At 36.9% G+C, this 20,041-nt stretch overlaps 1 protein-coding gene across 1 annotated transcript in view; it reads left to right on the top strand.

The window, feature by feature from the left end:
* The first annotated feature begins 864 nt into the window (after positions 1-864).
* FAP (fibroblast activation protein, alpha) overlaps positions 865-20,041 on the top strand; it is a 42,026-nt gene continuing 22,849 nt past the window's right edge. The window contains exons 1-11 of the mRNA XM_009325387.1: positions 865-913; positions 1,189-1,273; positions 7,998-8,093; positions 10,008-10,102; positions 10,250-10,324; positions 10,507-10,559; positions 11,677-11,749; positions 13,389-13,509; positions 14,069-14,223; positions 15,316-15,419; positions 15,752-15,887. Coding sequence (XP_009323662.1) covers positions 908-913; positions 1,189-1,273; positions 7,998-8,093; positions 10,008-10,102; positions 10,250-10,324; positions 10,507-10,559; positions 11,677-11,749; positions 13,389-13,509; positions 14,069-14,223; positions 15,316-15,419; positions 15,752-15,887 — 999 coding nt within the window. The 5' untranslated portion in view covers positions 865-907. The remainder of the gene's footprint in view (positions 914-1,188; positions 1,274-7,997; positions 8,094-10,007; positions 10,103-10,249; positions 10,325-10,506; positions 10,560-11,676; positions 11,750-13,388; positions 13,510-14,068; positions 14,224-15,315; positions 15,420-15,751; positions 15,888-20,041) is intronic.

Raw genomic sequence — 20,041 nt, 5'->3', positions numbered from 1 at the left:
CCCGCGCGTTCCCCGCCTACCCCAGCACGCCCCACGGCGGTTCTGGGGCAGGCCAGGAGTGAGAACGTTTGGGTAAAGTCAGTCTAATGGGCACGGCGTACTTGTACTGCCCTTTTTGAGCGTTTCTTCGCTCTGCTGAGGGATCTCTTAATGTAACTTGACACTGCGGTCTCAAGAGAAGTCCTCCCTCTTTTCAGTTGACCTCATTTCAGTGCGCTAAATAAAATACGTGCAATTGGTGGTTTAAGCACTATTTCAGAATTTGCTCTGGGCCAGTAGATAATTACTTCTCTAACCTCTGTTACGTAGCCTATAGAAGTTTATAGTTTTCTGAGAAGAAAAGTAAGTCTCCTCACACGTGGAAGACATTAAACGATATCTGTTTCTGCTTCTTGTTTTGCATTCTTACGCCATTGTTTATTATTTCGGAAAGTAAACATACATGAATTATATATAAACAATAAAGCTATTGGATTTTCTTTTAATTTCTCTGCAGAGAGTAGAAATAAGGTCATGAGAATGTGAGGATTGCCAAAATACACAGTAGATACTTTTCAGAGAAAAACAGTACATATCAAGTAACTGTTGAGTCATAAAACCCTTAAGTTAGTGTAAGCAGATGTTGGTTACAGCTCACGTTGATGGGAAGTATATAATCACCACCCCTATAGCCACCCCACTGTCCATTTCTGGTTCAAGAACTTCCCCAAAAGCCTGTTTCTAATTTCATGGAAACCCTTTGAAATTTGGCACATTTTTAAAAAGTATGTATGGAAAAAAAAAAAGTCTGCCAGAGGTTTGGCCTCCAACTGTGAAAACAGACACTGCCTTTTCAAACTCCTCTCCTAGATCCACTGACCAACACCCAGAAGAGAGAATTTACATTCGTTTAGAATACGGCAGGAAAATGAAGGTCTGTACGCTGCTGAATTCAGCTTTTGGTAACATTTACATCTGTTGTTTTAAACTGTCAGCTATTGCACAAGGCCAGGCTCTGATGTGAAAGTATTTGTTTTAAAGAAAAAGGAAAGGGAAGTCTTTTCAAGTGTACTGCAGGGACATTTTTGCTTGTTGCTTGGACGGATTACAGCAGTTAGAGAGAGTGGGAGGATTTAATTATTTACAAGCCATAGAATTGTGCTTCAGGCAATATTAGAAATGTAATTATTGTTTGTTTCTGTCCTGCAGACCCGGCTAAAAATCATATTTGGCGTGGTTATATGCCTTTTGCTTTCCTTATTACTTATGTGTATTATACTGCTTCCATCAAGAGGTAAGGCATTTGTAATCTAATGTAGTGTAAAACACAGTATCTTTAGCAACTATGGCTTCTAAAGTTCACAAAATTTTGTCAAATCATCTTTAGGGTTGTCCTGTCAGTATAGTTATGGCTCTATCACTTTGCAGAGATGTACTGACAGCTGAAATATCCTGAAGGTAAGATTGAAATGCCAGCAGATGTTGAAACAAGGAGCTCCTTGAAGTGAAAAGCACCTGAATTAACTTTATTGTGCATGATATATAATGTTCTTAGACAGGACTGCAAAAATAATTCTCAGATCTCCTCGTCTTATGTTATTTTTTGTGTTAGGGGTTAGGAGACTCACAAACTGTTAGTAATTTCCTTTAGCTTGGTGAACTTTATTTGGTTTGAAATGGTTGTGTAATAATTACAGAAGTTCTCTATCCAATTGCAAGTTAAACATTTTGTTGTAGGTAGGGTATGATGAATTGTGTGTGAACATATTTAAGATTGCATTTGAAAATTAAAGTCAGCATTGTATAAAACGGGGACGCATAGTTTGCTCTAGTATTATGCCAGCTGTAGGTAAATCAACACAGTGTGGTCTGCTGAGTCCTCTGGTAAAGTTTGAAGTGAGTGTGGTTTGAAATTTAGAGCCTGAGTGGCACTGACTTGATGGTAGTTTTTTTCCATGAGAGGTGTAATAAGGGCAATATAAGTATTTACACGGCCCTTTCACTATAGCAGATTAATTGAATGCCTCTGAAATAATTAAAATAATAATAAAAAATGTGTATTCCAGTAACAGTATCTCTTTAAAGGGATTTTTTTTTTCTATTATTATTCTTTGTTCGTAAGTTGGCAGGGTGACTGAGATGAAGAAATCAGTTTTGCATTTACAACTAAACGTTATAAAATCAGCTATCTGCTTAAGTCTTGCGAAAGTTAAGTCCTGTAGTTAATATGCAGGTTTTGTGAAAGGTGAAGTCTCTTTCCTACCTGATATTTCTGTGGAATATGGTTACCATGGGTTATTTCCTTGAGAGAGGCGTTGGAGGTTTCTGAAGCAGTTAGGGTTGATTCTGTTAGGCAGCATGTGAATATGAGGATAGATTATATCAAGGTGGGAGGCAGTGCTGAGAAGAGATACCGCCTCAGAGTGATAGGTTTGACTTTTACTGTCAATGATGGGGTGCCAGATTTTTTGGCTAGCTTAGAGCGTGGTCAAATCTGAGCTTTCATTACTAGATAAATGTATGGTATCAAGTCAAACTTACTCATACCAAGCCTGCATGTTGAGACAGGGCAGAATATTTTTATGAGATTTAAATAAAAAAGAGCAGTGAGGAAACAAAGAGACTGGAGACCAAGGATTGGTTTGGCAGCCTGAAGAAGTTGCTAAAGATCATGGAAGGTACTGTAGGAGGAAGTGAATATATTTTTCCCTTCTGAAGTTATCACACACCAGCTCACTGGTCTTAGTCTGAGCCTCTTCAGTACCTGAGCCATTACGAAGAACTCTTTTCGTCTCTGTGGTTTCTTGGAATAGCAGCTTGGTAACCAGTCACATCAGACATGTATTTAGATCCAGTAGGACGATAAAGAATTTATCTTACTTTACAGAGTGCTTTTGAAGGAGCATTTTAGACAGTTGTGGAATACACAATTATGTTGAACGCACGATTATGTTGAACGCGTCTGATTATGGCCTCTTATTCTCAGGTGGAACTGCAAGTGCTGCAGTTATCTGTTTAAATGCCTAAACCTTTTTAAATTCTTAGTAGTCTACCGATCAGTTGTAAAAGGAAGAAATATAAGCTAATTTTGCAGTTATAAATTTTGCAAGTCGAAGTCAGACAGGAAATAGCTACAGAGATGGAATGTTGTTTGTACATTCCACCTTTACTGCTGCTTAACTGAAAGGATGTGGCAATCTAGAAAGACAATTAATTGCATATGAGAAATGTAGAGACACAGACCGACTAAATTTCTGCTTAAGAAATCAGCAAAGAGAAATGTCATCTGTAATTCTGAAAGAACTGGAAGAAATATTTAGTTCTGGTTTTGTCTGCTAAGTTTCTAGTAATTTCATGTTCTTCCAACTTCTCAAAATGTGATAGCTGGTTTTGGTTTACACATGGAAGAGTATAAAAATGTGAAAAATTCTCAGAAGTTATACTGGAAAATAAGTTTCTGTTCGGAGAGGATAGTAAGGGGGAAATACTTAGTTGCAGTTATTACACAATTTCTGTGGGGCTGAGAAGAGCAAGGCAGGCAATCTCAATATAGTGAATGGCATCTATGCCTAAGAAATTAGTGACAGGTTTTTGACATTTCTTTGAGTTAGGAATGTGCTGTGTGACTTACCTTACTATGATAACCCAGCTATGATAACCCAACTCTGAACAGTTCAGAAAGGTTTTTTTCACTTGTACACTGGTGTACCTAGTCCTGTTCTTCTGCAGCATAAACAAGTAAGAAAATACCTGTCTGCAGTTGAAAAGCAATAGTGGAACCACAGGCAGAGTTACAATTAATTGAATATATTGCTTAGGCTCTAAATTAATCTTTTCTTCTGCTATTTTTAAGGAAGATCCAGAATCCTGCCTGTCAATGTTTCTGTTCCCATTGTACAATTGACCTAGGCCTGAGACCAAGACCTTCGTTCTCTGATGTTGCACATTAGGTCATAGGACATACTTCTCAGCCAGGAAGTGGTGAGCAGCCAGTTTCTTAGGAATTGGTGATGTTCTTTGCTACACCGCAACCAAATCCATTTTCTGATTCAATAAATGCCTCCCTGTGTTCTGATGCGAAGTCAAACGGAGTGGCTTCCATCATTGTGGAGGGGAAGGAAAATGCTCCCAGTCAGGAATTCAGTTGCTGGCACTGAATTCAGCTGGAGATGGTGCTGTTAGTTGCTGCTTTCTAATTGAAATGGGTGCCTGGATATTTGACTTAAAACAGAAATAAAGTTAAAGAGAAATTCTTATCTTGTTGGCAATCTATCAAAATTGGCAAGTGATGATTAGAGATTATAAACTGTCAGCTGTTGCTGAAGTTTCTTGTAATTGAAAATTCAGTAGATTACCGTGGCAGTGTGCTTCCACCAAAATCTGGTGGTTCAGTCTTACTTACGAGTTCAGGCTCAGATCTACGTAATAGTGTAAACCTAGCTACAGTGATCTGTACACTGGTGGCAGAGAGCTATCTCAAGGTTATTAGAACAGAGTAATAAAAAACAATATTAAGACGGATTAGACTACTTCATACCTCTTCTGTTTGGTACTTTAGATTGCATAAAAATTGGTAGGAATTCATACTACAGTCTTTCTAGATAAATTTTCAAAAACTAACATGCTCCATTAGTTTGTATTCCCTTAACAGGATCAGGAGTGTTGGAATTAAATTTTTGATGTTGAACTGGGCTGTGGTTTCCTCAAGTGGAAGGCTGTCTTCCTGCAGATGTTGAAGGAGCTTGTGCTTTAGCTATTCAGCATCAGCCCACAGAGATGAGAATGGACGGTTCTAGTCCAGAAGCAGAATATAATACCATCTGCAAGCTGGCTGTCCCAAGATGCTAACCAGTTTTCTTTTGGCAAGTCGTCTATTTGCTGTGTAGCAGTGGATGCTAAATGAAATATATTACAAATACATATATATATTAGATACATATATATTAAATACATATAAATACTTAGAAAATACATATATACAGCTACATATATAAAAATAACAAATACAGAAACCAGAATACTTTCTGATTATTATGTACGCTTGGTTTAATTTGGCAGGAGTAGACACAATTTATATGGATGCACATTAGACCATGTTGTGGAATAAGCCAGCAGGGCTATGACATCTAAAGCAAGGGTTGTGTTGGTCTACCCACATCCAATCTTTGAAAGGGAATAATCCTCATAATACAAACAGAATTTCACAGTGATGGATTGGTGTGCATAAAGTTATTCTGAGTTTAGTATAATTGAAAGTTCTGCTTTCTGTGTTTTATTAAGCTCTCACAACAATTAACTGAACAGTAAAGGAGAAGGTATCTGCATGAAGCCAGTGACAATTAATAGATGTTTACAGGCTTTTATCACCACAATTATACATGTACATCAAATACAGTCAAATGCATGAGTGAGTAATTATGAACATGGCATATATAAAGCAAGTTACACTGTGAAGCAAAATAACCAATTCAGTGCACAGAGAAATACAGAACTGCACCCTGTAAATGAATGTAAGTGGACCACAAAGGATTAAAACTGAGACAGTGGGGTGGTGAAGGGAAAAGAGCAAAGCTGAAATTTGGTAAGCTTTCATTTCTGTGGTTGGCTCTGCTATTTGCTTCCTTTTTGTCCCTGGGCATCTTTTTTCATCTTTGTTATTTCATAGAGAAACAGAACACAACGAAAGAACTTAACAAGCTTACCAACAGCCATCCAAATCAATCTCTTTATAGTGCTGCAGACATGTAAAGTACTTTTCACGTTAGGGTTTGTTCTGTGAGCAGAGATTTTGAATACGGTTATTGAACCAGTGTTTAGTTACAGAAGAAAGAATCAGCAACAATTATAGGAAACAATTAAAGATGCTGCTTTTAATTAAAGCATTTAAATATATCTTCTGTTGCCTAGAAACAAGCATTCAAAATTATAAATAATCAAGTAAGAAATTGTTGTGTTCAGAATTTTTGCAGTCCACTGGTAGAAATTCAGATAGGAGCGGACACATTTTGAAAATCATTAGCAGTCATAATAAATTATCACAGAATATTAAGTATGTAGGGGCAAGATGACTAACAGACTAAACGTTTAAATTAGAGCTGTGAAAATTAGACCAGAGATGAGACATTTGTGATATTGCTTGTCTTTTTAGTAAAAAATCCTCTTGAGCTGAGAGAAGGAACCAGGAAATTTTACCAGATTAAGGTATCAAACAGGACTGCAAATTTAAGCCTCCTATACACACAACCGTGGAAATAGATCTTAACGGTGGATTTCTTTTGCTAATAGACATATTCACTTAGAGAATTTAAACTGAAAGCTAGTGATAAGTAATCATTACTCAATATAAATAGAAGTGGCTTCTTCTTTGGAATTATTTTCTATGCATTTTTTTAAGAGTTTGCCATCTTCTGTGCTTATTATTAATGTTATCAAGGATCTGTAATGTACGGTCATGGTATTAGCAAGAGGAATTAGCTTCTTATTGAACTTCTTGGGATATTTTCTGGACATATTGCTAGCTCAGAGTTTATACTGGTAGGTTTTTGCCTATGGATTGGCATTCAGTTTTATTTCTCATGACAGCTTTCTTCTGCATTAGTGCAGACAAGGCTAGTATCAACAGTCAACCTGACATGTGTATTCTACAGTAAGTAATAGTCACTTAGCAGAAGAAAACATGTATTATCATTACAAAGTTACATAGAAGAGAATACGAAGAAACATTTTCCAGGAAGTCAGTGTGATCTTAACAGAGAGGGCAGCTGTAATGAGGAAGTGATGGAGCATGATATGAAACCTGAGGGCAACGAGTCATCTTGATTATCTGGCTGTCAGCTCATCCGAGAGCTCTGAAGGAACAAACAGGGGAAGTGGCAGAGATCTACTAGGCTGCAGAGTGACATCCCCACTACTTGTGAAGACCATGGCAAAAGTCCCCTTGATTTTAAAGGAGAAAAGCATAGAATCCAGAATGCCTAGACTTAAAAGCTGCCATTATTATGGTACTGAACTTTAAAAACCGGCCTTTATCAGAAATGTTCCCATGTCTTTTGAGGATTAACTATTTTGAGTACTCTTGTGAACTGCGTATTTTTTCTTTTTTGCTTTTCATTTCCATGCACTTAGGAAGCCAGCATTTTCAGCATTACCCTCTTCTCACCCAGTTGATTCTCCTTAAATTTTGTTTTTAAAATCTGCCCTAGTTTATGGTGTTTAGCTTTGGGAAGAAACATAGTCAGACAAGAGCCACAAAACCAGGCACAATTTTGTGCATTATTTTTATGCGACTATCTGATCTGCTTAGAAATCAAATATCAGAGTACCTGTCTTCTCTCCAGAATCATTGCCAATTTTCTTTTGCAGCTTCAAATAAAAAGTTGAAGTTTGGGTTCACTCATTCATTACTTTTCAGCATTATTTTTACCTGCATACCTTCATCTATTTCTTTCATGTGGCTACTAAGAAATATATGTGGATGGTGATTATTTTGCAAGCCTTATATCCATCTTCTAACACTGGTTGATGAGCCATTTATGAAATTTGACAGTAGGGGTTTTTTTATGCTCATCCTGTAGTTTGACTCTCTGCTGAATATGTGCAGGTCCCTATTAAAATAGTTGTCTCTACATACCACACAAGTTCATTAAACCCATGCTTTAAAAAAAAAATTGATTTGTCTTTTGTGTGGAAAATGCTTTTCTTGGACTCACAGGTTCTACAAGTAAATATGTCTGAGTGAATAAATGACTGGGTGAAATAAATTAGTTTGTCTAGTTTCTAATTTTGTATTCCTAAAGGTGAGTCCTTCAGAGGCTGAAGGACCTTACCAGAACAGTAACAGAGAACTTTTCTTTCTGTTGTGCCTACTCTCTGCATACCTGCAGGATTATCCTATCCTCGCTGTTCCCTGGTGCTAAATATAGAAAAAAAGGAAATATTGGGCTAGTAATTACTTCTCTTTTTTTCTTTTTTCCACTTCACAGCATTTCATTAACAGAAACTTTCTGTCTTATTCATAGTTGTTAACACAGATGATGGTCCCAGAGCTCTTACATTGGAGGATTATTTGAATGGAAACTTCCAATATAAAACATTTTTTCCATATTGGGTGTCAGGTAAGTAAAACCTTTTCTCAAACGTACATAAGCCTTTCTAATATGTATTTCCAGACTGGTTTACACAGACTCAGAAGTGTATTTTTCTTCCAGCTTTACTGTGAATGAATGCTAACTATGAAATTAAACAGCCTGCTAGTCAAAACTTATGGTTGAAATTTGCTCTTCTGTCAGTCATTCTAGAAATTCCAGGTATTTGATGTTTCAACAGATGTGTTTGAGTCAAGTATAAACTATAATTTTACAGAGGCCTTCAGTGTTTTATTTCTTTTACTGTCATATTCATTGCAGCAAGTGAAAGAAATATGTCAATGTGTCAGTCATTTCTTAAGCAATCTCCTTTTTTTGTGTTTGTCACAGAATTTTTTCACTTACCATTTGTAACAATTGAGGTAGCCTGTCTTACAGGCCCCATTCTTCTTTGTTTTCAGTAGTACCTAGCTCTGCAGTGAGCGCAACTGTTCGTATCTCATTTAAGGAAATGCTGACACTGCTGAAATTCCTGAGTTCCAATGCATAGAAAATAAGGTTGAGTTTCTAAGCAAGTTCCTTAAGGTAAAAGATAAAGACATGAAGTTAATTGCTGCTGCTATATGTGTCTGTGTGTGGCTGAAATACTAGTTTTTGTTACCATTGAATTGCAGCAGCACCAAAAGGCTTGAGCTGGATTGGATTGCATTCTAGTGCACACACTACTACCACTCCTATCTATGCACTGCCTCAAGCAATTATTATTGTCTGACTAGAGACAAGAAACATAGTACTGTTCACATGGAGCCTTACCAAGTTAGTTTTAACCCACAATTTTAGACCTGAACTGAAGCCTTCCAGGACATTGCTAGCAGCAGTTCAAGTTTTACAATTACCAATTTGAAGTATGTTGACATCACTTGTATGATTTAAAACTTAGGTCACCATTTGTTAGAATTCTGTCTGAAGTATGTAGGCAGCATATCACCTAAACCTAATATTCTCCTTCCCTCTTTATATCCTTTTCACTTAGACTTATCTTTCTTCTTAACAGTCACAAAACTCACGCAAAAGTCGTGCCATAGATTCCATAGATAGTCATGCCTACAGCATTCCATATGCCTACTTTTCTTCTGAAGCGAGGAGTTAAAATTTAGTATCTCTTCCTAAGGGGGCCTGAGATCACCACAAATGCTGTTACACACATCATAGAAGTGTGCTCAAAAGATCCACCAGTGATTTAATTTCCTAAAAACGAACACCTTATACAATGTTTCAGGCTGCTTTTGAACTGTTAAAGTCTCTCTCTCTCTTTAGCTACACCAAGTATGTAATTCCTTCTCTCTGTTTATAGCAGTAAAAATAATGATGTGAAACTAAAATTCTGATCTTCGTTCTCTACCAAACTATGCTCAGGTCTTGAGCACAGGTAGGGTTCAATTCCGTCCTCATTGAAGGCCACTCACCCTCACTTTGTAGGACCTGTGTGAGTAAGGGCAGTAACATTTATGTAGTGTCAGTTACATGGTACTGCTGTCACCTGCAGAATCTGTACAAATGAGAAAGTTCTGGTGAAATTATAAGCAAAGATCTCAAATGTTTTCTTTAAAACATTTATATTGTGATACTGACCTTCTAATGGGTCTGTCCCTGGTATTCTTGATCAGACATTACTGAGAATAAAATCTGGCATTTAATTATAAAGTTAACCAGCTGATTCTGTGTGCAGTGTGTAATCTCGAGAACATACTTAAGAACCCTGAAGAGAGTTTGTTGATAACTCTGTACCTTGGCATCATTAGAAGAAAAACATTTTTTATGTAGATGCCAAAAGATATTTGCTCAAAATCTATTCACTGGCAGGAGTGTGAATACTTTGATGAACGGATCTGTTCTATAGTAACTTCTGTGCAAGGTAACAGCCCTTTTATCTTGTTTATAAAGATAATGAATATCTTCATCAGTCTGCAGAAGATGATATCATTCTTTACAATGTTGAAATGAACTACCCAACTACCATCATGACTAACAGCACAATGGTACGTACCTTTTCAACTAATAAAAAGGCAGCAAGATGCAGTTGCGTTTCAAGTACCAGTTTAAAAGTGAGTGGATTAAAACCTGACTCATCAAATCCTTATTTAAAGTTTTTTTACTAGAATCTAATCTACTTCTTAATCTTTCAGAAACAGGTTAATGCTTCAAATTATGTGTTGTCATCAGACAAATATTTCATAGCTCTGGAAAGCAATTATTCAAAGGTAGTTATTTTAATATATCTCTTAATGAAATGTTTAGTTTCATTTAGTATTTTGCTGATTGTGGTTGCCATGGATAAATGTTTCTTGGTACTTTCTTGAGAAAGGGGTGGGCTATGAAAAGGCAGCTGATAGATTATCTTTTTCCAAGTTAATAATATTATTTTCTTGCTTAATTTTTGCAGCTGTGGAGATACTCTTATACAGCATCATATCACATTTATGATCTCATATATGGGTAAGGCCTGATATTTCTTACAGAGAGCTATGGTGAATACTCTGTAGTGATGTGCTTGCAAGCATTTCCACTGAAAAACTCTATAGTAATGTGACTACCACCCTGCTTTACTTTTGCCTGAATCTGTCAGTTTACTTGTTTGCTTGAAAAAAATGTCCTCTAAGAAAATCATACAGTTCTTTCATCTACTCATCCAGGTATCTGGGACTGGTTTATATTTCATGCCCTAAAACTTTCACTGCTCAAGATTCTCATCTTTTTTTCTTTTTTGCATAATTTTCTCCCACCCTATCTTGGCTGCTTGAATCCTCTTCCGTCTTACACCTGATGTCTCCATGCCCTTTTGTTGTCTAATTCATCCTTTTTATGGTTGATCTAGCCTTTAGCTTTCCTAAAACTCTCACATGTCCTTTAGTGCTCCAGTGATCTTGTAACAGTCCATCTTGGGTTCCTCAAAAGTTTACAGCTTCTCCCATGGCATTTGTTCTCTTTCCCAAGACCTTCCCCAAACCACTTCTCTTTCCACTCAAGTTCAAAGGAGGCCGTCTGCCTCCCCAGTCTCCTTTTTATGCCATAAGTAGCAGCATGACCAAATGCTTCTCAGTTCTGAGCAACAGGGGCTGCACTGAGCTGCTCCATTCTTGGGAAACTGTTGGCTCAAGGTAACAGGAAAAGATTGCTGCAAGCTAATGTGAGCAGGTAGAGAGGTACTGCATGTGGGTCGTGATCCTTAACAAATGTTGTAACTGCTGCTGTTATGCTTGCCTCAGCATGCTATATCCTAAGTTCACATTTCCCAATAACTTGCTGAGATTGTAATGCAGTCTGCAGATAGAGCAAATGACTGTAGATGCTTGTGCAGTATTTAGAAAGAGATGAGGCTGGCTTCTTAGGCTGTTGAATTTGTTTTCAAAGGGTTGAGTTGCAAGCCTTTACCAGCACTGGTGCACACTATCACATTACTGCATATCTCACTGCCTGCCTTAATTTTGCATTGCTCAACAAACAAAAAGCTGTTAGAAAATATAGCCCTTCATGAATTTTATATGAATGTACAGTATAATGATCCATTTGCACTGTGCGCAAAAAGCCATCTCAACTTCTTTCCTTTTTTTAGTGGTTTTGTAACAGAAAATCAACTTCCACATAAAATTCAGTATATATCCTGGTCACCCGTTGGACACAAATTGGTCAGTAAAGATAACGAAGCGCTAGAATGATTTTGCTTTGTGTGGCTAGAAGACATTTATTTGCCTTTGGTTATTATTTTGTTAGGCCATATTTTTGACAGGCCTGTGTGTATTAACCTTGGTTGTGAGCAAGAATGACAAAGAAAACAGTTTTAACTTGTTAAAGTTTAACTTGTCTGTGTCTCAATAGAAGAATCCATGTTCTCAGCTACATTGTGTGTTTCAGTTTGCTAGCTAGTCTCTTACCAAGAAGTGACCAACATAATTGTATATAGGATTAAATGTAGTTTCAAGGCCTGAAAACCAATGTGCTTTCCTTTGACACTGTATAACACATGAGTTTACTATGGAGATTTAGACATGAAGTATTTAAAATATTTTCTAAAATTTTTACCCTAGGAAATGGCTGCCAGATTGTTATTACAAAAAATGTTGTGGGTTTTTTTTTTATTTAACAGCTACTTGATAGCCAAGTATGTATTTCTCAGTAATTATAATAGACCTATTGCATATAGTAACAAGTTTATAAACTTTTTTTATTCTTTGTTCCAAAGCATCAGCCCAATAATAGTTAGTGGTTTTTTAACTACTTATCCAGTATTGACAAAACATTTGTGCAAGAAAAAAAAATGTAAACATCATACTAATTTCAGAAAATACCCAAGGAGTGGGCTAAATATGAATGGACAATTTATTAGGACAATTTTTCCATGTTCTAGGAGAGTATTAGTTTTCTCAATTAATTTAAATATTGTTATTTTCTTTATCAAGAATTCTGAAGACAGAACACAATGAAGATACTTTCCTATCTTCCTAGTACTAATAGTCTGTGATGTTTTTATACAGTAGTCCTTGTATTGTATCTGAGAGTTTTAGGAGTTGCTTTGTTTTTCATTTAAAGCACAAAGTAGTTAAAATGTTACACTGATGTTGCTAACAAATGCTTATACCTTCAAAAGGCATAATTTTCTAAGAAAGTGATGTTTCTGGTGCTGTTTTCTTAACTACATGTCCATTCATTTGATTGAAATTTGGAGATACCCAAGGTCTGCAAGCATTTCTTGCAAAAACTCTCTTTGGTAACTAATTTACTAGAAAGGAACAAAGCAGCCCAGACAGAGTAAAACCTTTTTTTGTCTCATCTCACATCACCTAGGCCTTCTGACAGGTTTAGAAAAGTTCAATTATTTTCTTTTTAGTCCTTGTGTATTTGTTTTTATCTTCTACTTGTGGTGGAACCAGAAGGAAAAGTCACAAAACACTTTGTCTGAGGATCTCTTAAAAAAACACAGCAATGTGAATAAGTTTCAAAGATTTTTTTTTCATGATTTTCCACACCAAAGCTAGCCACAGAGTCCTCTGAAGTGTATTAAAATCAAAGGAGTTGTTCAGGATTTATTCTGACATAGTTGAACTATGAATGTAAGAATGAACTATAAGAATTTGGCCTGTAATGTATAATTTATTTACTGAGGTGCCTACTCTTGTGGAATTTGTAAGGGCTTTTAGTGTAGCGTTTATTTCCTGTTTTGTATTCATTATGTCTTCTTGTCGGTATAATGTAAGAGCATTGACTGCAGAAGGTCTTATTCTAACCCCTGTTATTGGTGCGTATACTCATAAGAAATACTTTCTTTAGGTATATGTATATCAGAATAATATCTATTTGAAACAAAGTCCAAGAGAGGCACCAATTAGAATAACTAGTGATGGAAAACAGAATGAAATATTTAATGGGATTCCTGATTGGGTCTATGAAGGTAAGTAAATCTTGAAGGGCAACAACTAACATGTTAAATGCTTTGTTTAGATTACCTGGTTCTCACAGTCCATTCTAAAATATCTGTGATGATACATTATTTTTAGAGCCCTAAGGATTACTTTATTTCCATATTTTATTTGCCGTACAATGACTGTATTTTGTATTCATAGTGTGTAGCGAAAATCCTGAGTCTTTTGTTACTGAAACTATGAGAACTTTACAAACTGGGCTTCCTTCTGCTGCACAGGCAGTGGTTGGGAATTAAGCCTTAATGGAATTAATTTTGGTGAAAATTTGTCACCTCAGTGCATCAAAAAAAATTAAAAAAAATAAACACGTACACACATGAAAAACCCAAGTGAGTTAAATGGGATCTGTATGTCTGTTTTGAGAGTTCTTAAGGCCTTTCAGAAATGAAATGTATTGCAATATGTTTGGTGTCATTTATTTAGTATAACTCTCTTTACATGTCTAGGTTGCTAAGAGTACAATGCTAAAATAGATAAGATAGATAGATTACAATGATAAACTATTAGGAATTTTTTTTTTTTCCCCAGAGGAAATGCTAGCAACGAAATATGCACTGTGGTGGTCTCCAAGTGGAAAATATTTAGCGTATGTACAATTTAACGATTCTGACATACCAGTTATTGAATATTCATATTTTGGTGAGGACCAGTATCCTAGAAAAATAATTATCCCATACCCAAAGGTATGTTTTCTCATTCTTTTGACTTCTTTCTGTTGAGAAATGAGTTATGACAATGATAAAATTAACTGTGCTTAAAAAATGGTTGTATTACAGTGGTTAAATCCATTGTGGCCTAAATTCATGAAATAAAACAAACTTAGGCCGAGTTCTGAAAAGGTATAGGTACATTCAAAAGTGTAGATATTTAATAGTATCAGTGAAATAAATGGAATTACTCATGTAAGTAAAAAGTATGTGCAAAACTGCATGCTTGCATGATCAAGCCTTGCTTTTTTCAAGTCAGTTTACTTATTGTGGTATGTTAACTATGCAGTTGTTATTTTTCATTACAGTAAATGAATTATGAGACATTTTTTATTTTGAAAAATAAAGTCTATGACAGCTTCAGTTTATTTGCACACTTCATAGTGCTTTTTGATCTCAAGGGGCTTTGAATTTTAACTGCTTTCAAGTACCAGATCTAAGGCAAGAAGGTTTTGCGTTGGCATTTCTTCAGCATGTATTAGAGAGCTCTCCTGACTCTTGTCATGTTCATATGATTTCAGTGATCATGTTAATGTATCTTAAGAAGTTACTCACCTGTCAGCTGGGTTACAGTTCTAAAGTAAAGCTGGATGGTTTAGACCACACATGGAGGAGAATTAAAAAACTAATAATGTATGCAATGAATAAGGAAGCATGAAATCCATTTAAGCTAAACCATTTTACTTCACAGCTGGGATGTCAAAGAGCACTTACAATCATGTGAATACACTCCTGGATTTTTATGCCAAAGTAAGTGTAGTGTGTGCTGCAAAGATCCACACTGCCAATAGAACGCTGGTTCCCATCAAGCACGTTTTCTGTATAGAAAGGCACTAAATTTGACTGTTTAAAAGGTTTTCTTCTTTATGTATGAAATGATGCAAAGCTAAGTAACGTACTACTGCTGTAGTGTCACTCTGAGATCTTATAAGACCACATTTGCCCTATTATACTCAACTGAATACATATTTTGTAACCTTTCTCCTTTCCTGCAAAACGTGTTGTAATTTTCCTTGACTTGAATTGTTCAGAGCCTGATTTGAATAACATGATACATTTTCTTTGAAGGCTGGGGCTAAAAATCCTACTGTTAAAGTGTTTATTGTTGATACTATTAACCCTGAAGCATTTGGTCCTAAGGAGGTGCCAGTTCCTGCAGTCGTAGCATCCAGGTAGTGTGCCCTCAAATATGTCTTCTCTTTTTTAAAAAAGTTTTTGTCTATTTGTTTTAAATGCTTGAACCTCTGAGTTGTTTTCTGTTTCTAACAGTGGAGTGCCATATTCCTCTCTTAGATGGATCAGAAGCTAACTAGAAATGTTGTATTTTGATTCTGTCTGTCCATATGATACGTTTTTACAAAGGACAAAAAAACATCCCCAAGACAATAGAAGCTTTGCTATTGTCTTCCACAGGGCAATATGGGGGATACAATCTGTAGCAATGCTTCTATATTCCTGTTCTTTAGTAACCACCCTTTCTTTCTTTTTTTCTTTTACTTTTTAGTGATCACTATTTTACTTGGCTTACTTGGGTAACAGATAGTCGAATCTGTGTGCAATGGCTGAAGAGAATCCAGAATTTTTCAATCTTAGCTATTTGTGACTTCAAAGAACATTCAAATAATTGGGACTGTCCAGAGGTAATAAAGTTGGAAACATAAATTTAACATTGTTGAAATTAACATTTGCTAATCTTATCTGCATAGCTATTTTAACACCTGCTGGTCATGCAGAGGTTGCTCTGACTTACTTGCAGAAGTATATTTAAGCTTGCCCTGAATTCTTCTAGGAAATAATTGTGTGCCTGCCATAATAGTATTTTCCAGTGTTTGATCACATTCATCTTTTAGCTACTAGTGATACCTTTTCCAATATTTTAATTGCTGGGGGAGGGCTGAAAGAATTTTAATTGCACCAACAAGAAACAAAATCACCAAAATATTTTTTTAGTGGGGCCCAAATAACAACCAAAGCAACAAAAATAAGAAGAATGCTACTGAGCAACTTTCAATCCTGTTGTTTAGTTCCTACTTGCTTCCTCATCTTCAAAATTAGGACCATATAGGATCTCTATTGCTTTTTCAATAAAATCTTATTATACTACCTTGAAATTTCATACAAAGTCTGACTGACTCATGTCCTTTATGATTAATGTTAAATTAGTTGAAAGAACATACAGATTAAAAGTAAGGCAGGTTTTCAGGAGGGAGAAATTCTTCTGTCTTATCAAATCATACAAAATCATATCAAATCAAATCATACTTGGAGAAAGCAGGCAAGTTTTCAGAAACACAGTCCCTTTTTTTGAGATCTGAAAAGAAAACTTCAGGCTAATTGCAACAGTAGCTCTACATTTTGTTCAAATATGTCATTCTATCGTTAAGACAGTTCGGAGGGAAAACGATGCTCTGTTGAGCAGAAGGATAGCTTAGATGGCCTAGCTATCTATACCTGTATGTAAATATTTATAGATCTTATGTACAGAAGCCTTTCTGAAAAAAATATTTCTTTAAAAGACCTTGTAAAGCTTGAAGACTGTAGACACTGATAAATTCATATAGATCCCAAAGGAAAGGATAACTCTGAATTTCAGTAACTCTAGTACAGAAGTCTCATTTACTGTGTTTTAGTATTGATGCTGTTTGCATGTCTTGTTTTTAGAGTTTATGGTACAGAACATGTATAAAAACTAGCATTAGGCTGAAACCTTGAACTAATGAGAAATAAAAGGCAAGAATACTTACAAAAGTGTTCTGTATCAGAGTTTATTGACAGAGCCTTTCCAAGCTGAAAATAATTCTTATTCCTCTATATGATAATTGTTGCAAATTTAAAAGGAAGTTAAGGTCCTGTTCTTTCAAAAACATTATCATTGAAGTAATTTTCCACAGAGAAATATCTTAATTTGTTAGGTCAAAATACATATTTACTGCAGCATTTGATGTGTTTCCTAAGTAATTGTTCCACTTTATAAGTACATTAACACTGAATCTCTATCTCGCCTTTAAGTAACCTGCATTTTAATAACTAAATATTTCAATGTAAAAAAAAAAAAAAAAATGAAGGGTTCTAGGATTCTACCACAATCCTCCAAAGTACTTTAACTCAAGCTTAACTTTAAGCATGTAAGCAGTTTTATTTATTTCAGTAGGTCTATTTATGTGTTTAAAATTAAGATGTGCTTAATTGCTTTGCTGGAACCAGACCAGAACAATTAGCATCTTGCAGGACTGTGTTCATGATCCTTGTTTAATTGCATTTCTCCATGAAACCTTATTTGTGGAGTCACTACTAACGTTTCTATAATTCTATATTTATACAGTGATACAATGCTTTTATCACATTAAAGTTTGCACAAATGGCCAATTGAAGGAGTGTGAACAGATGGGAGTGCTGCATTAGCTCTATTTGCCGTTAGAAAGTATATCTCTGTACGCTTCCATTGGCAAAAATAGTTCTCTGGTTGATTTCAGATTAAATTGAGACTCTAATTACAATAAATGTGCTAGGCTTTCTGTACTTGAAAATAATAACAAAATATAATCTACAAGATGTTCCTAAAGTGTCAATTCATCAAAAATGTTCATGTGTTCAAGTCTTGCTCATGTGAATAGACCACAGAAACCAATATGACTTCAGTGGAGCTATTCATGTGAGTAAAAGCTAGGCATGTGTTTGTGAAATTGGGATTTCCTATAAAGATGCCAGTTCTCTAATTAAATTCTGTAAGTACTTTAATACACAGAAAAATCCTATAGAAGTCACTGGGATTACTCATATGAGAGAAGTTAAACATATCCTAAATGAACGATGTCATCAAGATCTGAGCCTTAATTTAAAGAAAGGAAAATAAATTGAGGATGCAGATATAAAACAATACATCCCTTTTTTCCTATCTTAAAAGAAGTAAAATACATCTTCTGAGGTCAGTGGAGCCCTTTCAAAGTACTAAACAGTCTTCTAAGGAGTGAGTACGTGCAACTTCTGCTCAAATAAGTCACTTCGCAGGGTCTAAGTTGAACGGGATAAAGCATGATTCTGAATGCTAATGAGATTACATTGAGGATAACATACAAACCATAGTCTTTAGAAAGCAAATTTGTTGAATTTATTTCAGACTGTAAAGAAATACTGTATTACATGAACAGTATAAAGAAAAGTTTGCAAGATAAAAAAAGAAACACATTGACTGAATGCAGAATTGTTAAATATTAAATCATTTGCTCCATCCAACAAGCAAGATACTACAGTCTTCAATGAAAAAGTCTTAGGAAGGTATTAAAAATGCACTAGAAACTTTATAAGTAAAACATAAATAAAAATGTAAAAGCACCTTTAGCTGCAGGAGGTACTGATCCATTTATGCTCAGTATAAGTCTTTTTAAAATCGGCTTTAAGAACGCTACAAGGAGTTAAGACCTGCTAAACTTATATTCATAGTCTCAGGATATGATAATCTGGGTGATTTTGTTGTACTCTGCACTGGGTCAAAAACTGGCTGGACGGCTGGGCCCAGAGAGTTGTGGTGAATGGAGTTCAATCCAGTTGGCGGCCGGTCACGAGCGGTGTTCCCCAGGGCTCAGTATTGGGGCCAGTTCTGTTCAATATCTTTATCAATGATCTGGATGAGGGGATCGAGTGCACCCTCAGTAAGTTTGCAGATGACACCAAGTTGGGCGGCAGTGTTGATCTGCTCGAGGGTAGGAAGGCTCTGCAGAGGGACCTGGACAGACTGGATCGATGGGCCAAGGCCAACTGTATGAGATTCAACAAGGCCAAGTGCCGGGTCCTGCACTTCGGCCACAACAACCCCATGCAGCGCTACAGGCTTGGGGAAGAGTGGCTGGAAAGCTGCCTGGCGGAAAAGGACCTGGGGGTGTTGGTCGACAGCCGGCTGAACTATTCCTCAACGAACAACAATAACAAAAAGAAGCATAGCTATTATCAGAAATAGTGTGGCCAGCAGGAGCAGGGAAGTGATCGTGCCCCTGTACTCGGCACTGGTGAGGCCGCACCTCGAATACTGTGTTCAGTTTTGGGCCCCTCACTACAAGAAGGATGTTGAGATGTTGGAACGTGTCCAGAGAAGGGCAACGAGGCTGGTGAGGGGTCTGGAGAACAAGCCTTATGAGGAGCGGCTGAGGGAGCTGGGGTTGTTTAGCCTGGAGAAAAGGAGGCTGAGGGGAGACCTCATTGCTCTCTACAACTACCTGAAAGGAGGTTGTAGCGAGGTGGGTGTCGGTCTCTTCTCCCAAGTAACTGGCGAAAGGACGAGAGGAAATGGCCTCAAGTTGCGCCAGGGGAGGTTTAGATTGGATGTAAGGAAAAATTTCTTTACTGAAAGAGTAGTTAAACATTGGAACAGGCTGCCCAGGGAAGTGGTTGAGTCACCATCCCTAGAAGTATTTAAAAGGCGGGTAGATGAGGCGCTTAGGGACATGGTTTAGTGGGTATGGTGTTGTTGGGTTGACGGTTGGACTCGATGATCTTGGAGGTCTCTTCCAACCTTTAATGATTCTATGATTCTATGATTCTATGATCTCCATCCCCGGAGACGCGTGCTGGTCCTGGACATACGCACCCGTGGGACCCCCCCCCCCGCAGCAGGCACGGACGCCCACCCATGGGACACGACACCAGGGGACACGCAGCCGGCGCACAGGGACACCAGGGACACGCACACCCCTCATGCAATCATTCCAGCTTTATTGGTGGAGCCAGGGCCGCGGTGGTGCGGCGGCCGGGGGGTCTCAGGGACACTGGCTCCACAGACGCCCAGTGCTGGGGTCTACTC

Source organism: Pygoscelis adeliae, unplaced genomic scaffold (genome assembly GCF_000699105.1).
Source record: "Pygoscelis adeliae isolate BGI_AS28 unplaced genomic scaffold, ASM69910v1 Scaffold106, whole genome shotgun sequence".
Lineage (NCBI taxonomy): Eukaryota > Metazoa > Chordata > Aves > Sphenisciformes > Spheniscidae > Pygoscelis > Pygoscelis adeliae.
The sequence above is the reverse complement of the archived record's forward strand: the minus strand, read 5'-3'. Positions and strand labels throughout refer to the sequence as shown.